General features: G+C 42.5%; 8 protein-coding genes across 9 annotated transcripts in view; 5 read left to right on the top strand and 3 right to left on the bottom strand.

Moving 5' to 3' along the window:
• The window catches only part of LOC134195335 (N-acetylglucosaminyl-phosphatidylinositol de-N-acetylase-like), a 7,665-nt gene extending 2,941 nt beyond the window's left edge, over nucleotides 1-4,724 (top strand). Inside the window, exons 4-5 of the mRNA XM_062664346.1 lie at nucleotides 4,291-4,358; nucleotides 4,424-4,724. Coding sequence (XP_062520330.1) covers nucleotides 4,291-4,358; nucleotides 4,424-4,697 — 342 coding nt within the window. The 3' untranslated portion in view covers nucleotides 4,698-4,724. The remainder of the gene's footprint in view (nucleotides 1-4,290; nucleotides 4,359-4,423) is intronic.
• A 404-nt stretch (nucleotides 4,725-5,128) lies between these two features.
• Nucleotides 5,129-6,714, bottom strand: LOC134195334 (uncharacterized). The gene is made up of 2 exons (XM_062664345.1): nucleotides 6,405-6,714; nucleotides 5,129-5,681 (listed from the first exon to the last, which is right to left on the bottom strand). Exons 1-2 carry the CDS (start codon nucleotides 6,650-6,652, stop codon nucleotides 5,129-5,131), a joined length of 801 nt encoding a protein of 266 aa, XP_062520329.1. The 5' UTR covers nucleotides 6,653-6,714.
• A 1,500-nt stretch (nucleotides 6,715-8,214) lies between these two features.
• On the bottom strand, nucleotides 8,215-13,947 carry LOC134195401 (large ribosomal subunit protein uL10-like). The gene is made up of 9 exons (XM_062664425.1): nucleotides 13,894-13,947; nucleotides 13,656-13,752; nucleotides 13,493-13,592; nucleotides 13,334-13,409; nucleotides 12,897-12,984; nucleotides 12,692-12,838; nucleotides 8,776-9,048; nucleotides 8,543-8,596; nucleotides 8,215-8,485 (listed from the first exon to the last, which is right to left on the bottom strand). The coding sequence occupies exons 2-9, from the start codon at nucleotides 13,707-13,709 to the stop codon at nucleotides 8,339-8,341; spliced, it is 939 nt and encodes a 312-aa protein (XP_062520409.1). The 5' UTR covers nucleotides 13,710-13,752; nucleotides 13,894-13,947; the 3' UTR covers nucleotides 8,215-8,338.
• Nucleotides 9,080-11,051, top strand: LOC134195403 (uncharacterized). Its single transcript, XM_062664426.1, has one exon. The coding sequence runs from the start codon at nucleotides 9,342-9,344 to the stop codon at nucleotides 9,969-9,971; it is 630 nt and encodes a 209-aa protein (XP_062520410.1). The 5' UTR covers nucleotides 9,080-9,341; the 3' UTR covers nucleotides 9,972-11,051.
• A 439-nt stretch (nucleotides 13,948-14,386) lies between the features above and the next one.
• On the bottom strand, nucleotides 14,387-15,727 carry LOC134195604 (ras-related protein Rab-20-like). Of its 2 annotated transcripts, XM_062664654.1 has the most exons (5): nucleotides 15,592-15,727; nucleotides 15,434-15,530; nucleotides 15,211-15,267; nucleotides 14,863-15,072; nucleotides 14,686-14,797 (listed from the first exon to the last, which is right to left on the bottom strand). In XM_062664654.1, exons 1-5 carry the CDS (start codon nucleotides 15,618-15,620, stop codon nucleotides 14,789-14,791), a joined length of 402 nt encoding a protein of 133 aa, XP_062520638.1. In that variant the 5' UTR covers nucleotides 15,621-15,727; the 3' UTR covers nucleotides 14,686-14,788. The 2 variants fall into 2 exon arrangements, with proteins under 2 accessions (XP_062520637.1, XP_062520638.1); XM_062664653.1 differs by having other exon boundaries at nucleotides 14,387-15,072.
• Nucleotides 15,728-15,735: 8 nt separating this feature from the next.
• Nucleotides 15,736-16,548, top strand: LOC134195602 (trigger factor-like). Its single transcript, XM_062664652.1, has one exon. It carries the CDS (start codon nucleotides 15,736-15,738, stop codon nucleotides 16,477-16,479), a length of 744 nt encoding a protein of 247 aa, XP_062520636.1. The 3' UTR covers nucleotides 16,480-16,548.
• Nucleotides 16,549-17,224: 676 nt separating this feature from the next.
• Nucleotides 17,225-18,714, top strand: LOC134195509 (procathepsin L-like). Its single transcript, XM_062664542.1, has 4 exons — nucleotides 17,225-17,481; nucleotides 17,570-17,710; nucleotides 17,801-18,037; nucleotides 18,120-18,714. Exons 1-4 carry the CDS (start codon nucleotides 17,269-17,271, stop codon nucleotides 18,504-18,506), a joined length of 978 nt encoding a protein of 325 aa, XP_062520526.1. The 5' UTR covers nucleotides 17,225-17,268; the 3' UTR covers nucleotides 18,507-18,714.
• A 751-nt stretch (nucleotides 18,715-19,465) lies between these two features.
• The window catches only part of LOC134195359 (procathepsin L-like), a 1,693-nt gene continuing 1,158 nt past the window's right edge, over nucleotides 19,466-20,000 (top strand). Inside the window, exons 1-2 of the mRNA XM_062664376.1 lie at nucleotides 19,466-19,792; nucleotides 19,859-19,996. Coding sequence (XP_062520360.1) covers nucleotides 19,577-19,792; nucleotides 19,859-19,996 — 354 coding nt within the window. The 5' untranslated portion in view covers nucleotides 19,466-19,576. The remainder of the gene's footprint in view (nucleotides 19,793-19,858; nucleotides 19,997-20,000) is intronic.

Genomic DNA, 20,000 nt, shown 5'->3' with positions numbered 1-20,000 from the left:
ACGTTATTTATCTATGAAAGTAAACTACCCTTCCCTCACGTTTGACCTCGTCAACCTTTACGCACCAACGTCCTCAGCTGATCGCAAAGATTTCTATCAAATCGTGACTTCACAGCTGCAGAATTCACCAAGACTGGTTGTCTGTGGTGATTTCAATTGCGTCCTTAACCCCAGTATGGACAAACTGTCCCAAGCAAAACTAGGACCCAGGAGCAGCGACACTGCTGCACTTTACACGCTCCTCTCAACCCTCAACTTGACTGATATATACCGACAATGCCATCCAGATGTTCCGGGTTACACATGGAGTCGATCAAATCCACCAGTAGCCTGCCGACTAGATATGTTCCTAACCTCATGTGTGTTGGAAAACAAAGTACATGAGATTTCTGTTCTTCCCACAGCGTTCAGTGACCACTCGTGTATACTTCTCAAACTTCTAGCTTCGTCAACATGTACTAGAGGATGGGGATATTGGAAACTTAACAAAAGTCTTTTGTCTGAGGCTTGTTACCGACGGAAAGTCACCGCCTTTTGGCTACACTGGCAATATCAGAAACCACGGTTTTTGTCACTTCTCGAATGGTGGGACACCGGAAAGGCTCATATCAAATCTTTGTCAATACGTTATGGAATTCAACGCCAAAGAAAACGAAATAAAACTAGGACCAGACTTGAACAATCACTACAAAAAGCACAGTGCGCAATTCAAAACGGCCAAATCACGGCAGTCTCAAGAGCAGAATTCTTTCGGAAATGCTTACAAGAATATGAGCAAGAATATATTCAAGGTAAACAGGTTCGCTGCCGAGCACAATGGATAGAGAGTGGAGAAACTTCGGGTAAGTTTTTCACCGCAAAAGAAAACATCAAAGGAACTCAAGACTGTATCACTGAACTAAACTATCAAGGCAAGAGAGCCACAGACACAAATGCCTGTCTTCATCTTACTCAAACATTCTATACCGACCTCTACCGAGAGCAACCAATCGACGACGAAACTAGTGTGCAAGCTCTGTCTCATCTCAACAAACAATTAACATGCACAGACAGTTTTTCGTGTGAAGGTCCGTTAACGCTGGAAGAATGTACAGAGTCTCTCAAAACACTACACGCAGGCAAGTCTCCTGGCATGGATGGTCTTACAACAGAATTTTATAGAGCTTTCTGGTCACTGCTTAGAGACGATTTTGTGCAAATGGTTAACGCAGTCGAAGAAAAGACCTCTCTTTCGTATAGCCAGAGAACCGGAATCATCCGTATCATATATAAGAAAGGAAATCGTAATGATCTCAAAAACTGGCGTCCCATCAGCCTTCTGAATACCGACTACAAAATAATCACAAAAGCTCTAACAAATTGTCTAAAGAAAGTAATCGGATCAATCATCCACCCAGACCAGAGTTGTAGTATTCCCCATCGAGCCATACAAGACAATTACGCAACAATCCGAGACGTACTTCACTGGTGCTCTGGTACAGAGAAAGATTTGGCTGTCATCTCTCTAGATCAAACAAAAGCTTTCGACAGGGTTAACTGGACACATCTGTCTAGAGTACTCAGTGCTTTTGGGTTTGGTCCCTCTTTCCAAAAATGGGTAAAAATAGTGTATTCTAACATTGGCAGTCACGTCATAGTCAATGGATATCTGTCATCAAGAATAGACATACACCGCGGCGTCAGACAAGGATGTCCACTGACACCTCTTTTATATGTTCTCAGTTTCGAGCCTTTAGCGTCAGTAATAAGACAAAAGCCTATCATACAAGGAGTGCCAACTGTTGACGACCCTCTCAGAGATAGTATTAAAGTATCCAGTTATGCAGATGACATGACTGTTTTTCTAACAACAGAGACAAGCTTTCAGGCCTTAAATGATGAACTAACGGTTTATAACTCTGCCAGTGGAGCACACCTCAACCGAGAAAAGTCGGTTGGCTTATGGCTTGGAAAGTGGGAACGTCAAGAAAACCCATTGCAAATAAAATGGACTACCACAGCGATCAAGATTCTTGGCCTAACGTTCAGTCCTTTGAATTATGAATCTATGAAAGAAAACTGGTCAATGGTCTTAGAGAAACTGAAAAAGACATTGGACATTTGGAAAAGTCGAGATCTGTCATACCTAGGGCGAGCACACGTCCTGTCAACATACGCTTTAAGCAAAATATACTACACGGCACACACATATACGATGCCTCATCAAACGTTACAGCAATTCCAAGACATTATCTGGGATTTTCTTTGGATTAAAACGCCACCACTAATAAAAAGATTGGTGTGTATTCATGAAGTAGAGATGGAGGACTAGGCATGCCTCATCTCCTTTCTAGACTAATGGCAATACGCCTCCAAACGATGCGACGCTTGTTTGATAAAAAGAATCAAGCAGCTTGGAAAGACCTCGCTCGACAGCAACTATCTCATCTCAGTGGACAATACAACATGGGCTATGCAGTTTTTGCCACCTCAGGCTGGATGCCCGACCATCGCAACTACACCAAGCTTTCATCCTTTTATTGCCAACTTTACATGTCCTGGAGAAAACTTGACAGAGGACGGGATCTTGCCCCTCCCAAGTATTATGAAGATGCTGCCGAAGAACCTCTGTGGGGAAACCACCTTATAAAAGACCAGTCCAATCGCCCCATACTTCAGCCTTCACTAGCTAGATGTCGCTTCTTCAACGTTAAAGATATATGGACCAAACAATCTCCAGATGCCAGAACGGTCGCGGCAAAATTTTACCCTCAAGTTTTACATGCCATTCCGCAATATTGGACTAGCCTCCCCCATCAAGAGCCCTCTTCCGAACATAGAATGCCACATTGGCAGGCACGTCTCTGTTTCTTCAGCACAGCCGATAAACCACTGCTACTGTCAGATGCGAATACACGTTTACTGTACTGATGTCTCTTATCTAAACACATAGGCCGTCCACCGTGCCAGGAAAAATGGGAGGCCTCATAGGGACCAATTATGGACAAACAATGGCTCTCACAATGGGATTTTCCTCAAAACATGACGCCTTTACAATGGGGCATAGCATGGAAATTTCTGCACCGGGTTCTGCCAACTAACTCAGTCCTCTATACGGCTAAACTTGCCACAACACGTCAGTGTCCAGCGTGCCACCAGCCAGACGACACCATTGAACATGTATTCAATACTTGCTCAATATGGAAAGGACTCTTACGGCAAGCTTGTCTCTTATTGAGTAGGGTATCCTTAAATCCACCTACTGCCCTCCACCCATTGGAGTTGATGAATGAAACTGGAAACCTAAGAACTTTCTTCGTCATTCTCATGGCCACCTATTGGACAAAAAGAAAAACTCTTCCTCCCGTTGGAATTATGAACAGCTTTAAGTGTTATCTACGTTGACGTATACGAACTGTTTGTGCAAGGAAGTCGGACATATCTTTTTGGAAGCCTTTGGGACCTTTTGTAAACCTAGCTTTAGTGTAAAGAATTTAGATTGATTTAGAAGCTGTACCAGCTTTTAATAATAACAAAAAATGTATGTATGTATGCAAACTTTCAAAGAAATTATGGAAAAGGCATGATATCAAACTCAAGACTAAAATAGATGTGTACAAGGCAGTCGTCCTACCAACTTTATTGTATGCCAATGAAACATGGTGTCTTACGGCGTGATATTAAAAACTCAATGGTTTTCACATGAGATATCTTTGTCAGATCTGCCATATTAAAATGGGAGGATATAATTCCTGACACAGAAATCCTGTCTTGTGCTGGTGTCTGTGGATTGGAGTTCTACCTCCTTAAAAGTCAACTCCGTTGGGCTGGTCATGTGATTACGATGCCAGATTCAAGAATCCCTAAACAACTTTTGTATGGACAACTTTAAGAAGGAAAGAGACATCAAGGTGATCCATAATTGAGATTCAAAGACTCCCTTAAAGATAATTTAAAGAGCTGCTCTATTGACCCTCACAATTTTGAGAAACTTGCTACAGATAGAGTCACATGGAGATGTTGCTGCAATGAGGCACTGAAACAATGTCGATCTAAGGCCAGATTTTATCTCACGTGAGGCACAAAGGACAGACACTGTTAGATAGTCTTCACTGCAGCGGTGGATCATCATGTCTTTTACACACAGGACACACAAAACACAAGACAGACAGACAGACAGACAATGGTTTATTGTGCCCATGCGAGATGTGTGGATGAATAAACCATTATCTGTCTGTTTCTGTCTGTTTGCATGCATACGTATGTTGTCTTTTTTTGTTAGTTTCTTTATTTCTTTGTTTGTTTGTCTAGATAATAACATTTGACAGACACGGTGTATCTGGACATTTGAATCACATCAGTCTATTCAATGCAATACAGTAAACGATCACCTTATTTCCTAGTTTACTCTCCAACCTTTTAAAAACCCTTTCTGATGCTACAGAATGTTAGTGAAAAGAAATACTGGCAAAAGTTTAATCGCCCTCCAGCTACTCACTGTCAACAGACTGAGGAAATACATCGGCGTTTTGGATATCTGTGTGTCATACTTGTGGAGACAGCAGTCAGACATGGTTGAGGTCATTTCTAGTTGGCAGCAATATTGGACGGCAGTACAGGCAATGAAACAGCATAGAAGTCAGTTTGCATGGTTTAGGCAACTGTATGTTGTATTTTCAAGATACATGGCAGTCAATACATTACACAGGATTTCATAGTCTGCCGATTGACTTACTCATATTTTGATGTATATTATTCATTGAATGGTTGTGATTGAAGCATGAGGGCCACATGCCCACATACGAAAAGGTACTGACAGACTGTGAGTCAGTCTGAAAACGGATCCAGAGTGTGTAACATATCCTGTATCCTGTCACCGTGTGTGAGGCGGCATCGTGATAGACAGGCAACTTGACACTGCAATATGTGATCGATTCAATAGAAGGGTTTGTATTACAAAGCTCAGTGAAACATATAGAACGATATAGATAGACACACAGATCAACAAATATGCTATTGTACAGTATAGCCACATCCGGCTCTGTAAAACGAGTTTTATTAAAACAACACCGGGTTGCTCATTTTCACAAGATCAATCTGTTCCGTAAATGTTTATACACACAACTATATTAGTTACGTTCTACTCATACTAGCTGCTGTTTTCTGTGCGACTTAGTTGTGCCCAAGACCTCGACAGTGGCTTGTTATGCTGCACCACCAGTGACGACGAATTTAGACTGGGCAACGTATGATGCTTGAAACGCTCACTGAAATGGTTTGGTTGACTTGTGGGCGATTCTAGATGATAGAGACTGCTGCCAGATTTCGACTTCAGACTGTTTTCTTGTCTATGAGCTGCAAGTGTCATTTGTGAGTTTCTTTTTTCTCTTAGCTTCTTTGGAAGTGCCTGGGGCGTCGTTGGTGATAAAATTACATCTTCGACCTCATCAATGCCCGTCAAGTTGGGCATTGAACGAAGTCCCAAGTCTGGGAGTAACACATTGAGTGCTCTTGGTCGTGGTGTGTCCGGCCGCTTTGATGGATTAGATCTTACCCGACGTGAGTAACTGAGTTCTGGGCTGTGATGTGACAGGCAAGTGATACTGTGAGGCTCGACGTGAAATGTTTCACGTCTTCGATGTAATGTTGGGGTAGCAATTGCATCAAGACGAGTCGCACTTCTAGAATCCAAGCTGCATCGACTGTGTTAATAGCAAGAAATGCAATAAACAGACAATTCGATGGAAAGCATGTATGTATAGCATTGCAACTACTGTTTGATATCAGTGCTTGCTAGCCACAACTGTTACTCAATTACATGCTCATCAGCTTAATATGTACAGGAGCATGCATGTCTCTGTACGAGTGAAGACCAAAGAAAGATTTTCTGGGTACATACAGTTGCATCACATGCATATGTCTGTGATTACACAAGACTGAAGCAATCTGAGGAGTCAAGACCATCCTACATGTACAGACATGCGCACATGTGCAAATACAAACAAACAAAAATTGTCAAACAAACAAACAAACACACACACACACAAACACACACACACACACAAACACACAAACACACACACACACACACACACACACACACACACACACACACACCAGTGTCTTAGATCTACGTCCTCTCTCAAAACCAGACTTTTCCAAAAGGGGCGTGGCTAGCAAACTAACCACCCCGGGCCAAGCACGTGATGTCCTAACGGCACGTGACTGCCAGACAAGGTATAGGGTGCAATTCGAAGTGCCAACGACGTATTCCAGAAACATGCGGTCGCAAACCACGGATAAACATAAACAATTGATGACTCAAACCATCACATTCCCAACTTGACAAACCATATTGCCGTGAGAATTATCGGATATAATCACCACACAAACAAACAAACTCTACACAACACAAACACACTTACCTTCCCATCTCATGTCGCCGCAAATTGGGACTTCGCCTCAACTGATTCTGCTCCCAGTTGAGCCTCCTCATCTCCATATCTTTTACCTTCTCCAGCGACCTAATCTTCTCCTCCAGCTGCCGGTCGCTGCGCGCATTTGCAACAAGAATGGCCGTGCCGATTTTGCTCGATGAGACGTTGCGCGCCTGGAATACGGCCATTTGCTGCTGGTAGGGTGAAGCTTTGCGCGTGTCGCAATGTCTGTCCATGACGAAAAATGCGACGGGCAGCAGGCGATGGCGGATGACCCCAAAACAGCCAACAGCTAACACACCCACTCGGCACGCCTACTCGGCACGTGCGACACCCAAGGCTATGGATGCGCGAGACGATTAAGCTAACGCATCTGAAGTTACAAGAAGGCACAAAATTTTTTTAATTCCAGACGTGTGAGACGTTGGGCATAAATATAACGGTTAGTCACGTGACCTGCGTGCAACCGACCTACCCGCGAGGCAACCGCGTTACACGTGACCAAATAATGAACTGTTGACAGGAGCGGGTGAATCAATTTTTGCTGGTGGGCGTGTTTTTCAATAAAATTAAAATTGTAAAATTGTAAAATTTGAAGTTTCATGTAATACTTCTTGCTAATTAGATAGTTGAACTCTATATAGCCTCAACCTCCCAGACTGGCCGATTCAAAATTCAAAATTAAAACAATTTGAATCGGCGCTACACGAGTCTGGGAGACCGAGGCTATAAACTCTATCAGAGCCATATATATATATATATACATATATAATGACAGTAATTTTAGTTTATGGGATTTGCCTATATATATTTTTTACGCAGTGCATACATTTTTAAAAACTAACCCAAAACCAACCCAAACCCCCACTCTACAAAAGTCTAGAACGTCATTAGAGCAATCTACAGACAATCTCTCTAGAATTATCTTTGCATTATACAACCGATATATATATATATATATATATATATATATATATATATATATATATATATATATATATATATATGGCTCTGAACTGTATGCATACCAAGTTTGTTCACATGCATACGATGGTACTGTACACGTACACTCTGTCTTCTTCTCTTCTTCACACCGTCCTTCCAACTCTATAACTATCATATGTACCTATCGTTCACACGGAAATCAAAATTGCTGCACACATAATTAATAATACAATTTTGCACAATATTCATAATAATTAATTAACCATCACTTTGGTCTTAATTAGTCTGGTGCAACCTAAAACAATATACTCTACTGGAAAAGAAATGTGTGTGTGTGTGTGTGTGTGTGTGTGTGTGTGTGTGTGTGTGTGTGTGTGTGTGTGGTGTGTGTGTGTGTGTTCAGAGTAAACTCTCGAACGGTGGGTGGAGAGGCGATTGAACTGTCGTTCGTCTGCTCTTCTACCCAGGCTCAGTCTGCGCCCGTTGGTGGATCGCGGGTCCCCTCTCGAGGAGTCGGCCCCATTCAAGTTATGGTGAACTCAATAGATTTTGTTTCTAATATGCTGTAGAGTATAATAGTGGAGTTACTCAGGTCAGACTGAGTGACATCTCTCAAATCCTGTACTAGGATTTTGTTTGCTTGCCAGTACTGTACAATCAGTATCACTATTGATATCAATAAAATATATGTAATAGTTAAACTCCTTGTCGATTAAAATTTTTTTATTAAGTTACCAAGATTACAATTACATCTTCCATAAAATTTCAAACACCGCATCATACAGTAGTTCATCTATTCTGATGTCCTTTCATGCCCGTCCCCAACTTGCAAGTCACCCTGTGCTCATACAACTTTTGTAAACAATTTGACCATCAATAATGGAAACAAAGCTCAAAAGCATGTACAACACACTCTGACTCGGCTGATATCTTTCCACTATTACACCACTATTTGAGTCGCTTCTGTTCTATGATGTTCAGTCAAACAGGCCGAGTCCCATGTCATCGTCCGATTCTTCCTCTTCTTCTTCCTTTGCCTCTTCTTTGGAAACTTCCTCTTCGACGACGGCAGCAACAGGAGCAGCAACTTGAAACGCAGAAGGGTCGGCGAGGAACTGCTTAGCCTTCACAACAAGCAATGAGTTGATAAGCACATAACATTGACAAACTTGTTTACTAACCATGTCGGCTTCTTTGAAATCGATATCAGTAGCAACAGCAACAGCCAAGAGGTTCTAAAACAACACACACAAGTTTTACTATAGCCTCTCACACTCACTCATTTCCCTGCCTCAAGTCCATAAATTGTAAAGTAAAAACCTTTCAGTGTGTGTGTGTGTGTGTGTGTGATCAACAGGTACAAAGAACCACTTGATCCACCCAATTAAAATGACAAACAGCTCAGATTCCATACCTTAAATCCATTGACGATCGAGTGAGGGACTGATGCGACTGTGGGGTAGCCGATTGCCAAAGACACACAAGCGACATTCGAGACTCCTGCCATAAACCTCTGCCGTAGATCGTCGTCTGAGATGTCTAATATGCTTGGACTAAACACAGAACCTTCCTCGTACACGTGGAAGATTTTGAGGCCATAGAAGAAAGGCATGATTTTCAACATTTGCAAGAGAGTCGACTCGGATGCTCCGACTTTCGAACCTTCTTTGATCAGATGAACATCATTCTAAATAAACAACAATAATTATGAAGCTCCTCCTACCAACAGTCCAGTGTACTGTGAGATGCATGCCTCCAATACAATAGTCTCGTGTATTGTGAGATGCATCCCCCCAATACAATAGTCTAGTGTATTGTGAGATGCATCCCTCAAATACAATAGTCTAGTGTATTGTGAGATGCATCTCCCCATTACAACTATCCTGTTTCTGATGCAGTCACAGCTAATTACGTGACAACAGATACCATCACCACTAACCACAACACTGTTTATAAGGCGACACCTACTAGAATAACCTCATGGTGACATGCTACGCAGGTGTGAAACTATTATATCTGCTGATAAGTCAACATCAGAAACGATCCCGCCTCGTCAGCACTGCGGTCTTTCTGATGTCGCTACGCAGAGCACCTTTTCTTCTCATTGCGATAATTTTCTGCCACGACTCAGCTTTCCTCCCACGACTCAGCTTTCCTCCCACCTCTGATGTTAAAATGTGGTCTGATGTGAATGACTGGGTACAGTTTGCTGTTGTCCCAAAAGTTTTGGAAGCAGTTGGTGTTGAATCTAAATATCAAGTCATACCCGAACGTCTGTATTATGGTCTGAAATCTCGTAAGCGCAAACGGAAACCTGCCAACAATCAAGCTCAACTGGATGCTCTGAGGTCTACTAAGAATGAAGTTAGATGCAAATTTCGTCAAGCCAAACGACAAGGGGCGTCTCTAGCAGAATTGACACCATTTGCTCGTCAATTTCACCAACTAATTAGACGTCATAGTAAACTGAAAGCTGTCATGAATAAACGGGATCTCAAGTCTTCTGCTAGAAATGCTAATAAACGCTGTTCAACCAACTTTTGGAAGTTCTCTAAGGATTTGTTCTCTGATGACTCTGACACCTCTAATGTACTGCCAGTTTTCTGCTGATGAAGCCTATACTTTCTTCCAGTCTACTTACTCTAAACAGTCTCTTCCTCCCCTCCTGTGCTTCCTTCTGGTGTGTCTTCTCCTCAACCTCCTTCTCATGACTTTGATATTCGTCCATTTTCAACTTCTGAGATTCTTAAGAAAATCAAATCTACTCGAAATTCTGCAGCTCCGAGTCCTCTGGATGGGTTATCCTATCTTGTATTCAAGATGTGTCCTTCTCTACTGCCTGCACTGCTGGATCTATTTAATTGTTGCTGGCTTTCTGCCTACATCCCACAACTTTGGAAAACTGGTGTCATACGTCTCTTTGCCAAGCCTGCTGCATCCAAAGATCCCCACGATCCTTCTTTATTTAGACCTATTGCCTTAACACCGTGTATTGGTAAGACATACACATCTATGCTCAAGGATCGATGGTGCCAATTTATGTTGGAAAATAAATTCTTTGATACATCAATTCAGAAGGCTTTTCTCCCTGGTATATGTGGCACAGAGGAACATCAGTACAAGCTAAGGTCAGCTATTGCTGACGCTAAAAGAAGTCGACACACCTTATCAATATGTTGGCTTGACTTTGCCAATGCCTATGGTTCTGTCCCACATTGGCTCATTTTACAATGCTTTAGACTCTATCATGCTCCAGACCATCTACTGTCCGTCATCACCAACATATATTCAAACCTTCAGCTACAAGTTTCCACTGTGAAGTGGGCAACATCCATGTTGCCCTGCAATATTGGAGTGCTCCAAGGTGACCCGTTTTCGGTCATTGTTTTTAACACCGTCATAAACACACTCGTTATGATGTTGAAGACTCAGCCTTTTGGTTACACGCTTAGTGGTTCATCTCACAAGATCAATGCTCTTCTGTTCGCTGATAACGTTACCCTAGTATCAAAGTCGCCTTCTGGTTTACAGCGATTGTGTAATATTGTGTCTGACTGGTGCCAGTGGTCCCAACTGACCATTAAAATGTCCAAATGCAGCTGTTTAGGTCTGAGTTTTAAACCCAAATTCCATCTTCGTGATCCTTCGGTTTCAATTTCTAATGAGTCTGTTCCCTTTCTTGGTTCTGAGTCTTTCATTTTCCTTGGAATGCCAATCAATGGAAACTTGTCTGATGATAATTTCAGATCTTCTCTAATAAGCAAGGCAAAGACTTTGATGCAGAAATTGGATACTTGCTCTGTTAGTTGCCGGTGGAAACTAAAATTATACCAAAATGGAATCTTCCCAAGATTGTCGTGTTACTTGTCTCTACTTCCTCTTTCACCAAGTTGGCTGCAATATGAATTAGATAGAATTGTTACATCTTACCTCAAGAAATGATGTAAACTTCGTCGCTTGGCCTGTACTGCCATCTTCTACCTCCTCCCACAAAATGCTGGTCTTGGCTTAACCCCGTTTGTTTACGTCTTCCATCTCCCTCTAGTCTTCAAAATCTGCCCGTCTCTTATCCTCACATGACAACTGTGTCCGCTCTTTGGCCACCAGTCAAGCATATAATAAATCGTATAGCAACAGATTCTCTGCTTTTAGAGAAGCAGCAAAGTCACTATCTGAAACACCAGGTGCTTCTGCAGCAAAATTGAGTGACATCACCAAATCAAGACTAAAGAAGGAACACCAAAAACAACTTCTTGCAAGAACTAAGAATCTAAATGTCCAGGGCTCCATCTTCCGTCTAGAAAACTGTGCATCTGACGTCTGGGTAAATGTTGTCTCTTGTCTTCCTGATCATCAACCTTCTTTTGTCCTCAATGCCGTTTCTGATACCCTCCCTTCAAATGCTAATCTTGTCCTATGGGGTAAACGTTCTTGTGATAAATGTCCTCTATGTCATCAACGTCAAACCCTTCTTCACGTTCTCAATAATTGCTCAGTCCTCTTACAATGTCGTCATTACAATCAACGTCACGACTCTGTTCTCAGTCTTCTCTATAATGCGGCTATTAACCATCTACCACATCAATTCAACATCTTTGCTGATTTAAAAGACTATGAAGTAAAATTTCCATCTGACATCATTCCTACTGCACAAAGGCCTGACATGTTGATTTGGAATAATCATACGCTCAAATTTTATGTCATAGAACTAACAATCCCTTTCAAAACAAACTTTTTTGATGCAAATAAAAGAAAATCAGAACGGTATACAGACTTCATGATGACCATCAAATCAAAAGGCTTCACATGTAACCAACTAAATATTCAAATAGGATCTAGAGGCTTTATTGATACTCCAAGTCTTCTCCCCTTCCTTGATGTCATCTCTATTCCTCCTCACAATCAACGTCAACTATTATCATCAATCGTAAAAGTGACAATTGAAGAATCTTTCAAAATATGGTTAGCCAGAAACAATATCTAGTTCTGTTTATCGTAGTTTAGTTATTTTAGTTGTACATTACTTGTTAGAGCTTTTACTATTACTTTACTGGCACCGCATTACTCTTAAGTGTGATGGCCATGTGGTAGTGAGGTGCTCCTCGTTTATCTAATAAATGAGTTCATTGTGTATTATAAGATGCATCCCTCCAATACAATAGTCTAGTATACTGTAAGATGCATCCCTCCAATACAACAGTCTAGTGTACTGTGAGATGCATCCCTCCAATACAATAGTCTAGTGTATTGTGAGATGCATCTCTCCACCACAACAGTCTATTTAATGAATCTGTCCAACATCAATGTAACTGTTGGCTATATTAACATACCAATATTTCAATGGTTCCTCTGGAGATCTTGGTGGCAATTGACAATGCCTGAAAAAAGGACGTTTTCTCTGGTCCCATAAACGTGTTGCCTTTTGGAACAAACACATCAATAGGCGCAAGAGCACCAGCTTTTGCAGGAGCAGCAACCTAACAAACACATGTTACTTGTCTCTCACTAACACACACACACACACACACAGTCTACCTTGTTCTCCAGTAGTTTGTCTCGCACTTCCTTCAAGTCACCATTTGTGAAAACGAATCCCACGTTACCTTTTACAAACGGCAACAGCCTAAAACACAAATTATTCATTGCATGGTTTATCTCCTTGATTACGGTCACTAGTGACTACAAGAAGCTCAAGGAATATGCAATGCACCGCATCAACTGGTGATGACATTACGAAAACGTAACACATCTCCAGGAGACAGTGTTAATTTACGATATTGTGGCGGAATCTACTACATAACAGTTGCCCACAGCAACCAAACGGCTACCAATCAGGCTTCGCTCCGTGCCACCAGACAGAGCCTCAAGTTGCGAGCTTGAGGGTATCCACATCGTGTATTTGTTACAAGCACGTGACGTTAAAACTGCATCAAAACCCCGTATGATCAAATCGTAGTTGATATCAATCTTACTTTTCAAGTGCTGGATTACTTTCCATGTAAGTGCGAAGAGCCTTTCGAATCATCGTGTTTTTCCCCATCAATACAACTGTAACACAGAAATGCGTTACTCGTGTACTTCAACACAATGACTCCCCGGGGTGGGTGGGGTGGGTGGCACCGCATTCTCACCCGCCATCCCACGAAGTGACATTCGAATCTGCTGCATCTGACGCGAACCAACGTTGTCGGCTCCGACGATAAATATTTTGGGGTATTCTTCGATCAGACGCTGCGAAATCGAGCCAGACGAGTGAAAACGTCGACCACGTGACACAAAACTCGACTTTCTGACCTGTAGTTTTAGGAAATACTCGGACTTCCACACCGCCTTGTCTCCCTTGACCATCTTGAGCGTGATTCAAGGACCGATTGCTCGATTTAAAGACGTTCTAGCAGAAAAAAGGGTCAATGAGCTGTACATGACGACGATACGGCGGATACTAATTTCTAAACATGCGGAAAGTCTATTCGCACGACTACATACAACTTTCAAGCCAAAAATCAAGCACACGCAACATTTCACAACTCACCACGTTGGCGCAGAAGTCGAACTAAAGCACGTTAAACTGCATGGTAATCTAACGCGCTCTAACGCACGTTTGTTAGCGCACGCTAAAGCATATAGATTAAAATTGCATGTCACTTCTTCTTTGCTTCTTTTGACAGAACTGACACTTCGGAGAGTGAGGCAATTGTATGTTAGTTCCTTGCCCAAGGGAATTTATGTATGTGGCTCTCCCGCACTCAAACTCTGACTCGAAGGTCCCGGATGTTGCCAATCTCCAACTGCACTCTAACCAATTGAGCCACATACATACATACATATATACATACATACATACATACATGCACATACATACATACATACAGACAGACAGACAGACAGACAGACAGACATAGACAAACAGATTATTTATGAAAAATATATGTATTGACAGACAGACAGACAGACAGACAGACAGTCGCACAACAAGCAATCTATGCACATCAAAATGTGAACGACAGCATGTTCATGACGTTGAAACTGTCGTTAACATATATAAGTAAGCTCAGCCCCTCGATTAGTTAAAGCAATGAGAGTGATGTCCTATAGAGTACATACCACATACTCTAGACAGATGCAAATGATCAGAACAACTGATGCCCTACACTCTGTCCTTTAACTATTCAAAAATCATCATTCAATCACACAATTACTTACAAAATATGAAACTAACTACGGCTAAAAATAGACAGCACTTCAAGCCACTGTAACGTCAACAGCAGCCTCCACTACTCTTGGTTTTTCTATCTAACGATATGACACCATCACGTTCACTGCCCTTCAGTCTCGACAGCAGAGTCTTCTCCAAAAACTGAAAAAGTTCGTTTACATTTTCACCAGTTTTGGAACTCGTCTCAAAAAAAGCAGTTGAGGCTTTAGCTTCATTTGTGCTAAAATAATCGTTGCGTCGTAAGTTTTCTTGCTTTGCAAATTCTTGACCAACTTCAAACTCAACCTGTCGTCCATCTTCATCAATTAGGTCAGACTTTGTTCCGACAACTACAAGAAGACAGTTTTCTCTTGCGTGGTCTAATAGACAGAGGAAGTGCTTCTGGAGTTCTTCGAATGATTTCTTGTCTGTTATGCTGTAGGCAAGAATAGCTGCACATGCATCACGCGAATAGAAGGATGAGAGAGCTCGAAATCTCTCTTCTCCAGCTGTATCCTATACATTAGATAGAAAACAGTAATTTAAGTTTCCAACTGAAAATATAACATAATGTATAGATCTGCATCATATAACGACCTACCAATAACTTAAGCATGCAATTACGCAGTCAGATCAAAAAATAAAGTTTCTCACCCAAATAGCCACTTTAAAGTTTCCCCATTGTTTTACTGAAAACGCAGCTCCAATTGTCTAACAAAAATATATGCCTGTGAGTGCAGTGTGTGTGTGTGTGTGTGTGTGTGTGTGTGTGTGTGTGTGTGTGTGTGTGTGTGTGTGTGTGTGTGTGTGTGTGTGTGTGTGTGTGTGTGTGTGTGTGTGTGTGTGTGTGTGCGTGTGTGTGTGTGTGTGAACGTACCGATGGCCGATTTTCAACAAAGTGTCCACTCAGATAGCGCTGTATGAGACTCGTCTTTCCTACACTACTCGATCCCAGTATTACAACCTTCAGATCTCTAGATCAACGTACAAAACAAATCAATTGAGTAAAACTGCAGTCGACACTTGTTGACGTACGCTTTCTGTCTAGACCCACTAACAGCCATTCCACGCAGAGTTTGTGCAACAAATGTCCTCGCAGCGCTCAAAAGTTTTCCAGATCCGAAAACAAGCAAGTAGGGCGTGTGCTATTTTAGCGTGCGTTAGCCTGACTACGTGGTGATGGCGTCGACCCCATTCGCAGATTCTGCTGACATTTCTCATCGTATGAGAGTGCCAGAAAGAATAATAGTTACGGGAGAGTCGTCTTCACCGGCTTCCAGCTCTTTTACGTCTCAAAACGTGACAAGAGATCGTCAAATTGTCGACAATTCTGTAATGGAGACGAGCTTTCAATCAATGATAACCGAAAGGCCAATAATGAGTGTACCAGAGCACATAAGATTGGATAAGAATTTGACTCCGAGCGGAGGTCCCAGGACGAGTTCTAGAGCAGAACGTCTTGATGATACATTTGAGTTTCAGACACGTCCATTGCCAGCAGATGGAGAGCCAATCAACAGCAGTCGAATAGACAAAGAGACGCCACCTTCTAATCGACAGACATCGAGAATAACGGTGTACATCCCGGAGGAGACGGAAGAAAACGGGATTCTAGACAAAGATGAGGAAGATGATGAGGATGAAGGGGAGAGTAAAACTTCATTTGATGATTCTATAAACGACGATATTAATGACGTCATTGATGATGAAAATGACGATGATGATGATAACGTTGATAGAAGAGTTGACAGGCATGCCACTCGGAGGATAGATACTCTAGAACGGGAGGTAGTGTCTCTTCGTCGTCAACTAGAACGAATTGAAAGAGGAATGACTTTAGGTAATTCTCCTATTTTGGCATCATTTTTTGTGTTGTGGTTGGTCATTCCAACAATGTATCAGTTACTGTCTAGGTATAGGTAGTAACAATTGAATGAAAGGTATAGCGAATTAAGTTAATGCATCTGGTCTATGTGTGCGATTGTATTTACACTCTGCAACAGACTCACACTCTTGAAAGTCACTGTATTTAGAAAGCTGGTACATTCGCTTTTGGTCAGGACACTGCAGCTAGCCTCGCATCCAGGCCCTCGTGCGCAGCCGGCACTAGCCTCGCGTAGCCAGGCCCTACCGTCGCGTCAGACTTTTGGCGAGAGGGTCAGAGGTTACCTTGTATTGTAAATTATACATTAATATATTATTTATGTATTATATATTATTATCATACTAGTACTGTACCCGCCGGCAGTCTATCGTTGTACGCCACTTCTGCAAAGAAGATGCACCTTCCGTGACACACACACACACACACACACACACACACACACACACACACACACACACACACACACACACACACACACACACACACACACACACACACACACACACACACACACACACACACGGACGCACGCACAAAGCAGTCCGACGCGACGTTTCCAGCATTCCCATCTCAGACTCTTCCCACCTAAAACGTCATGATCTATTCGTGGAGAATGACGTCCCCTATATTATTTATCACATAGCACACGTTGACTTTGAGCTGGAATCTCGTGTAGATATCTCGTGATCGACTGACTCTAAATAATTATCTATTAGTAGCCATAACAACACAGTCATATGATACACATCTAGATGTTAAGATATCTCAACTGCACGTGACAAATTCGTCCCCACCTCCTACAACGCTACAGCAGCAACTAATCCAGCATGAAGCTTGCAACTCTAATCACCTGTCTCGCTCTCGCCCACTCTCTTCCTTCGTCCGACTGGCAGACGTGGAAGACGGAAAACAACAAGGTCTACACATCAGACGAAGAAGAACGGTACCGCTACTCTGTATGGAAAGACAACCTCCAATACGTCACAGAGCAAAACAAAATACTCGCATTCGAACTGGGAATGAACTACCTTGCAGATATGGTAAGAAATGCATGCGACCCGGACTGTTTTAGGCTCTAGAAACCTACATTGCTCGCCTTAAATTATTAAAATTAATGTGTGAATACAGACGCATGAAGAATACGTTGAGACATTGCTGGGCTACAGAGGATCCGCAAGAAACAGCAGCAGGTCGGTGTTGGTCGTTCACGAGGAGTTGCAGCAACTGCCGACTGAAGTGGACTGGAGGACCAAAGGCTATGTGACAGAGGTCAGACACATGCAGGCACACATGTACATGTGTGATGCATGGCTACATGATTAATTTACTCATGCAGCACGCGTATACTGTCTATTGTAGATCAAAAATCAAGGCGCTTGCGGTTCATGTTGGGCTTTCAGCGCGACGGGATCGCTTGAGGGTCAACATTTCAAGAAGACGGGAGAGCTTGTTTCTCTTAGTGAACAAAACCTCATGGATTGCTCGCAAAGGGAAGGAAACCAGGGCTGCAAGGGAGGACTGATGGACAACGCCTTCAAATACGTGGAAAAGAACAAAGGAATCGACACAGAAGCAAGTTACCCATACAAAGCAAAAGTGAGAGACACAAACACAACACTTGGATACCAACATGGCTCCTAATCCTTTCTATGCATTTTGTTTTGAATTTTGTGTTCAGGATGAAGTCAAGTGTCACTTCAAACTTGCAGACGTTGGAGCTACGTGCTCAGGCTTTACAGACATTCCAAAGGACGACGAGAACGCCCTCCAGGAGGCCGTCGCCACTATCGGACCCATTTCCGTCGCCATCGACGCAAGCCACCGTTCCTTCCAGCTTTACCGTAACGGCATCTACTACGAGCCGAAATGCAGCGAGAAAAGGCTAGACCACGGCGTACTCGCCGTCGGATACGGAAGTGAAGGAGGAGATGGAGGAGAAGGAGACTACTGGCTTGTGAAGAACAGTTGGGGCAAGCACTGGGGCATGCAAGGATACGTACACATGAGCCGCAACCGTGAAAACAACTGCGGTATCGCAACGGCTGCTAGTTATCCTCATGTCTAATTTTTGACAACGGCAACAATTTTTGGCAAATCAATTCATATTTATGTAGTGTGTCGTTTGTTAGCTTGTTGGTGTATTTCTTTGTTTGTTTGTCTGTTTGTCGACTGCCCTTCATGGGAACTGCACCAGAATTTTGTGTGTAAGAAATACATTATGTACACAAAAGGCAAAACAAAACAAATAGCTGGGCATGCAGTCACAGATACACAATTGCAATCAGCCCTCAGCCGTCTCTAAACAAGCCATACATTACTATTGCAACTGTCATCGCAACTACCCAAAAAACAACAACATGCAGTCGGACTGTAAAAGTCAACCTCAGGCCGCTGCGGAGTAACATCATCTACCTATACTTACAGTACAGAAACAGTCGGGAAAGATGAGAGTTCCTAGAATAACAGCTTTTTGCATCATTTGTGTTAGTATTTCTGCATCAGCGTCACATTCAGGGATAGATTAAGATTTGATGATAATAATATTAATGGTACTGTATCCTTCCTAACGGCTCCAAGTGCACCAAAATCAGAGAACATAGCTTGACATTCCACCGTGGATACATTCGTTTGAGTTCAACCTGAAGAGGGTCGTATTTCAGGATCTTTTCGTTGTATTTCTGTGTCAAGTCTGAATGGAAGGAAGACCTGAACTCAATGACCTAGATCTTTCTTTGCTTTGTGAAAGAGACTAACGTCTGCTTGGCTTGTTAGTCTTAATCCTGTTGACAGTCTGAACAGACACATTCCATAAATCTTATTATTATTTTGTCAAATTTGAATATGATCGTGTTGATCCAGCATGTTAGCATCCTCATGTGTGACCACTGATGATGCATCGCATTTCTTCAATCAACTCCAACGCATTTACTCCAACACTTATGCATGTGTTCCCCCTCCCCCTTCTTAATACCAACCGCGTACCAATGAGAGATGGCACATCGAGTGGGACGCGGAAAAAACAGCTAAGCTCGTGACCATCTTCTCGTGACCATCTTCTCGTGACCATCTTCTCGTGACAACTTCTGTATCGGACACTCAAACAATCATTTGTTGTCTCTCGGTCGTAGTTGCGAGATGAAGGTCTTTCTTGTTGCTATTTGTGTTGCGATCACTACAGCTCGTCCGTCTTCGGATTGGCTCGAGTGGAAGGCGAAACATAACAAGCAGTACGAGACACAGGCTGACGAAATGGATCGTTTCGATATCTGGTCTACCAACATGGCCATCATCGACGACCACAATGCACGCGATCTCGGTTTCGAGCTAGAGATGAACGAATTCGGAGACATGGTCACATCATATTGTCGTGATGAGATTGATACCCCAATGTTGTGACTTATGTGTAACTGTTTGTAGACGGACGAGGAGTTTAGAGAGACGGTACTGACCAACATCGGGCCACCGAGCGAGAGATCAAACGCTAGTGCATACGTGCGGCAAGGAATTGAGGTAGACGAGGAGGTAGATTGGCGCACAAAGGGATACGTCACTGAGGTAA

Source organism: Corticium candelabrum, chromosome 20 (assembly GCF_963422355.1).
Source record: "Corticium candelabrum chromosome 20, ooCorCand1.1, whole genome shotgun sequence".
Classification (NCBI taxonomy): domain Eukaryota; kingdom Metazoa; phylum Porifera; class Homoscleromorpha; order Homosclerophorida; family Plakinidae; genus Corticium; species Corticium candelabrum.
This window is presented reverse-complemented; position numbering and strand designations above follow the sequence as displayed.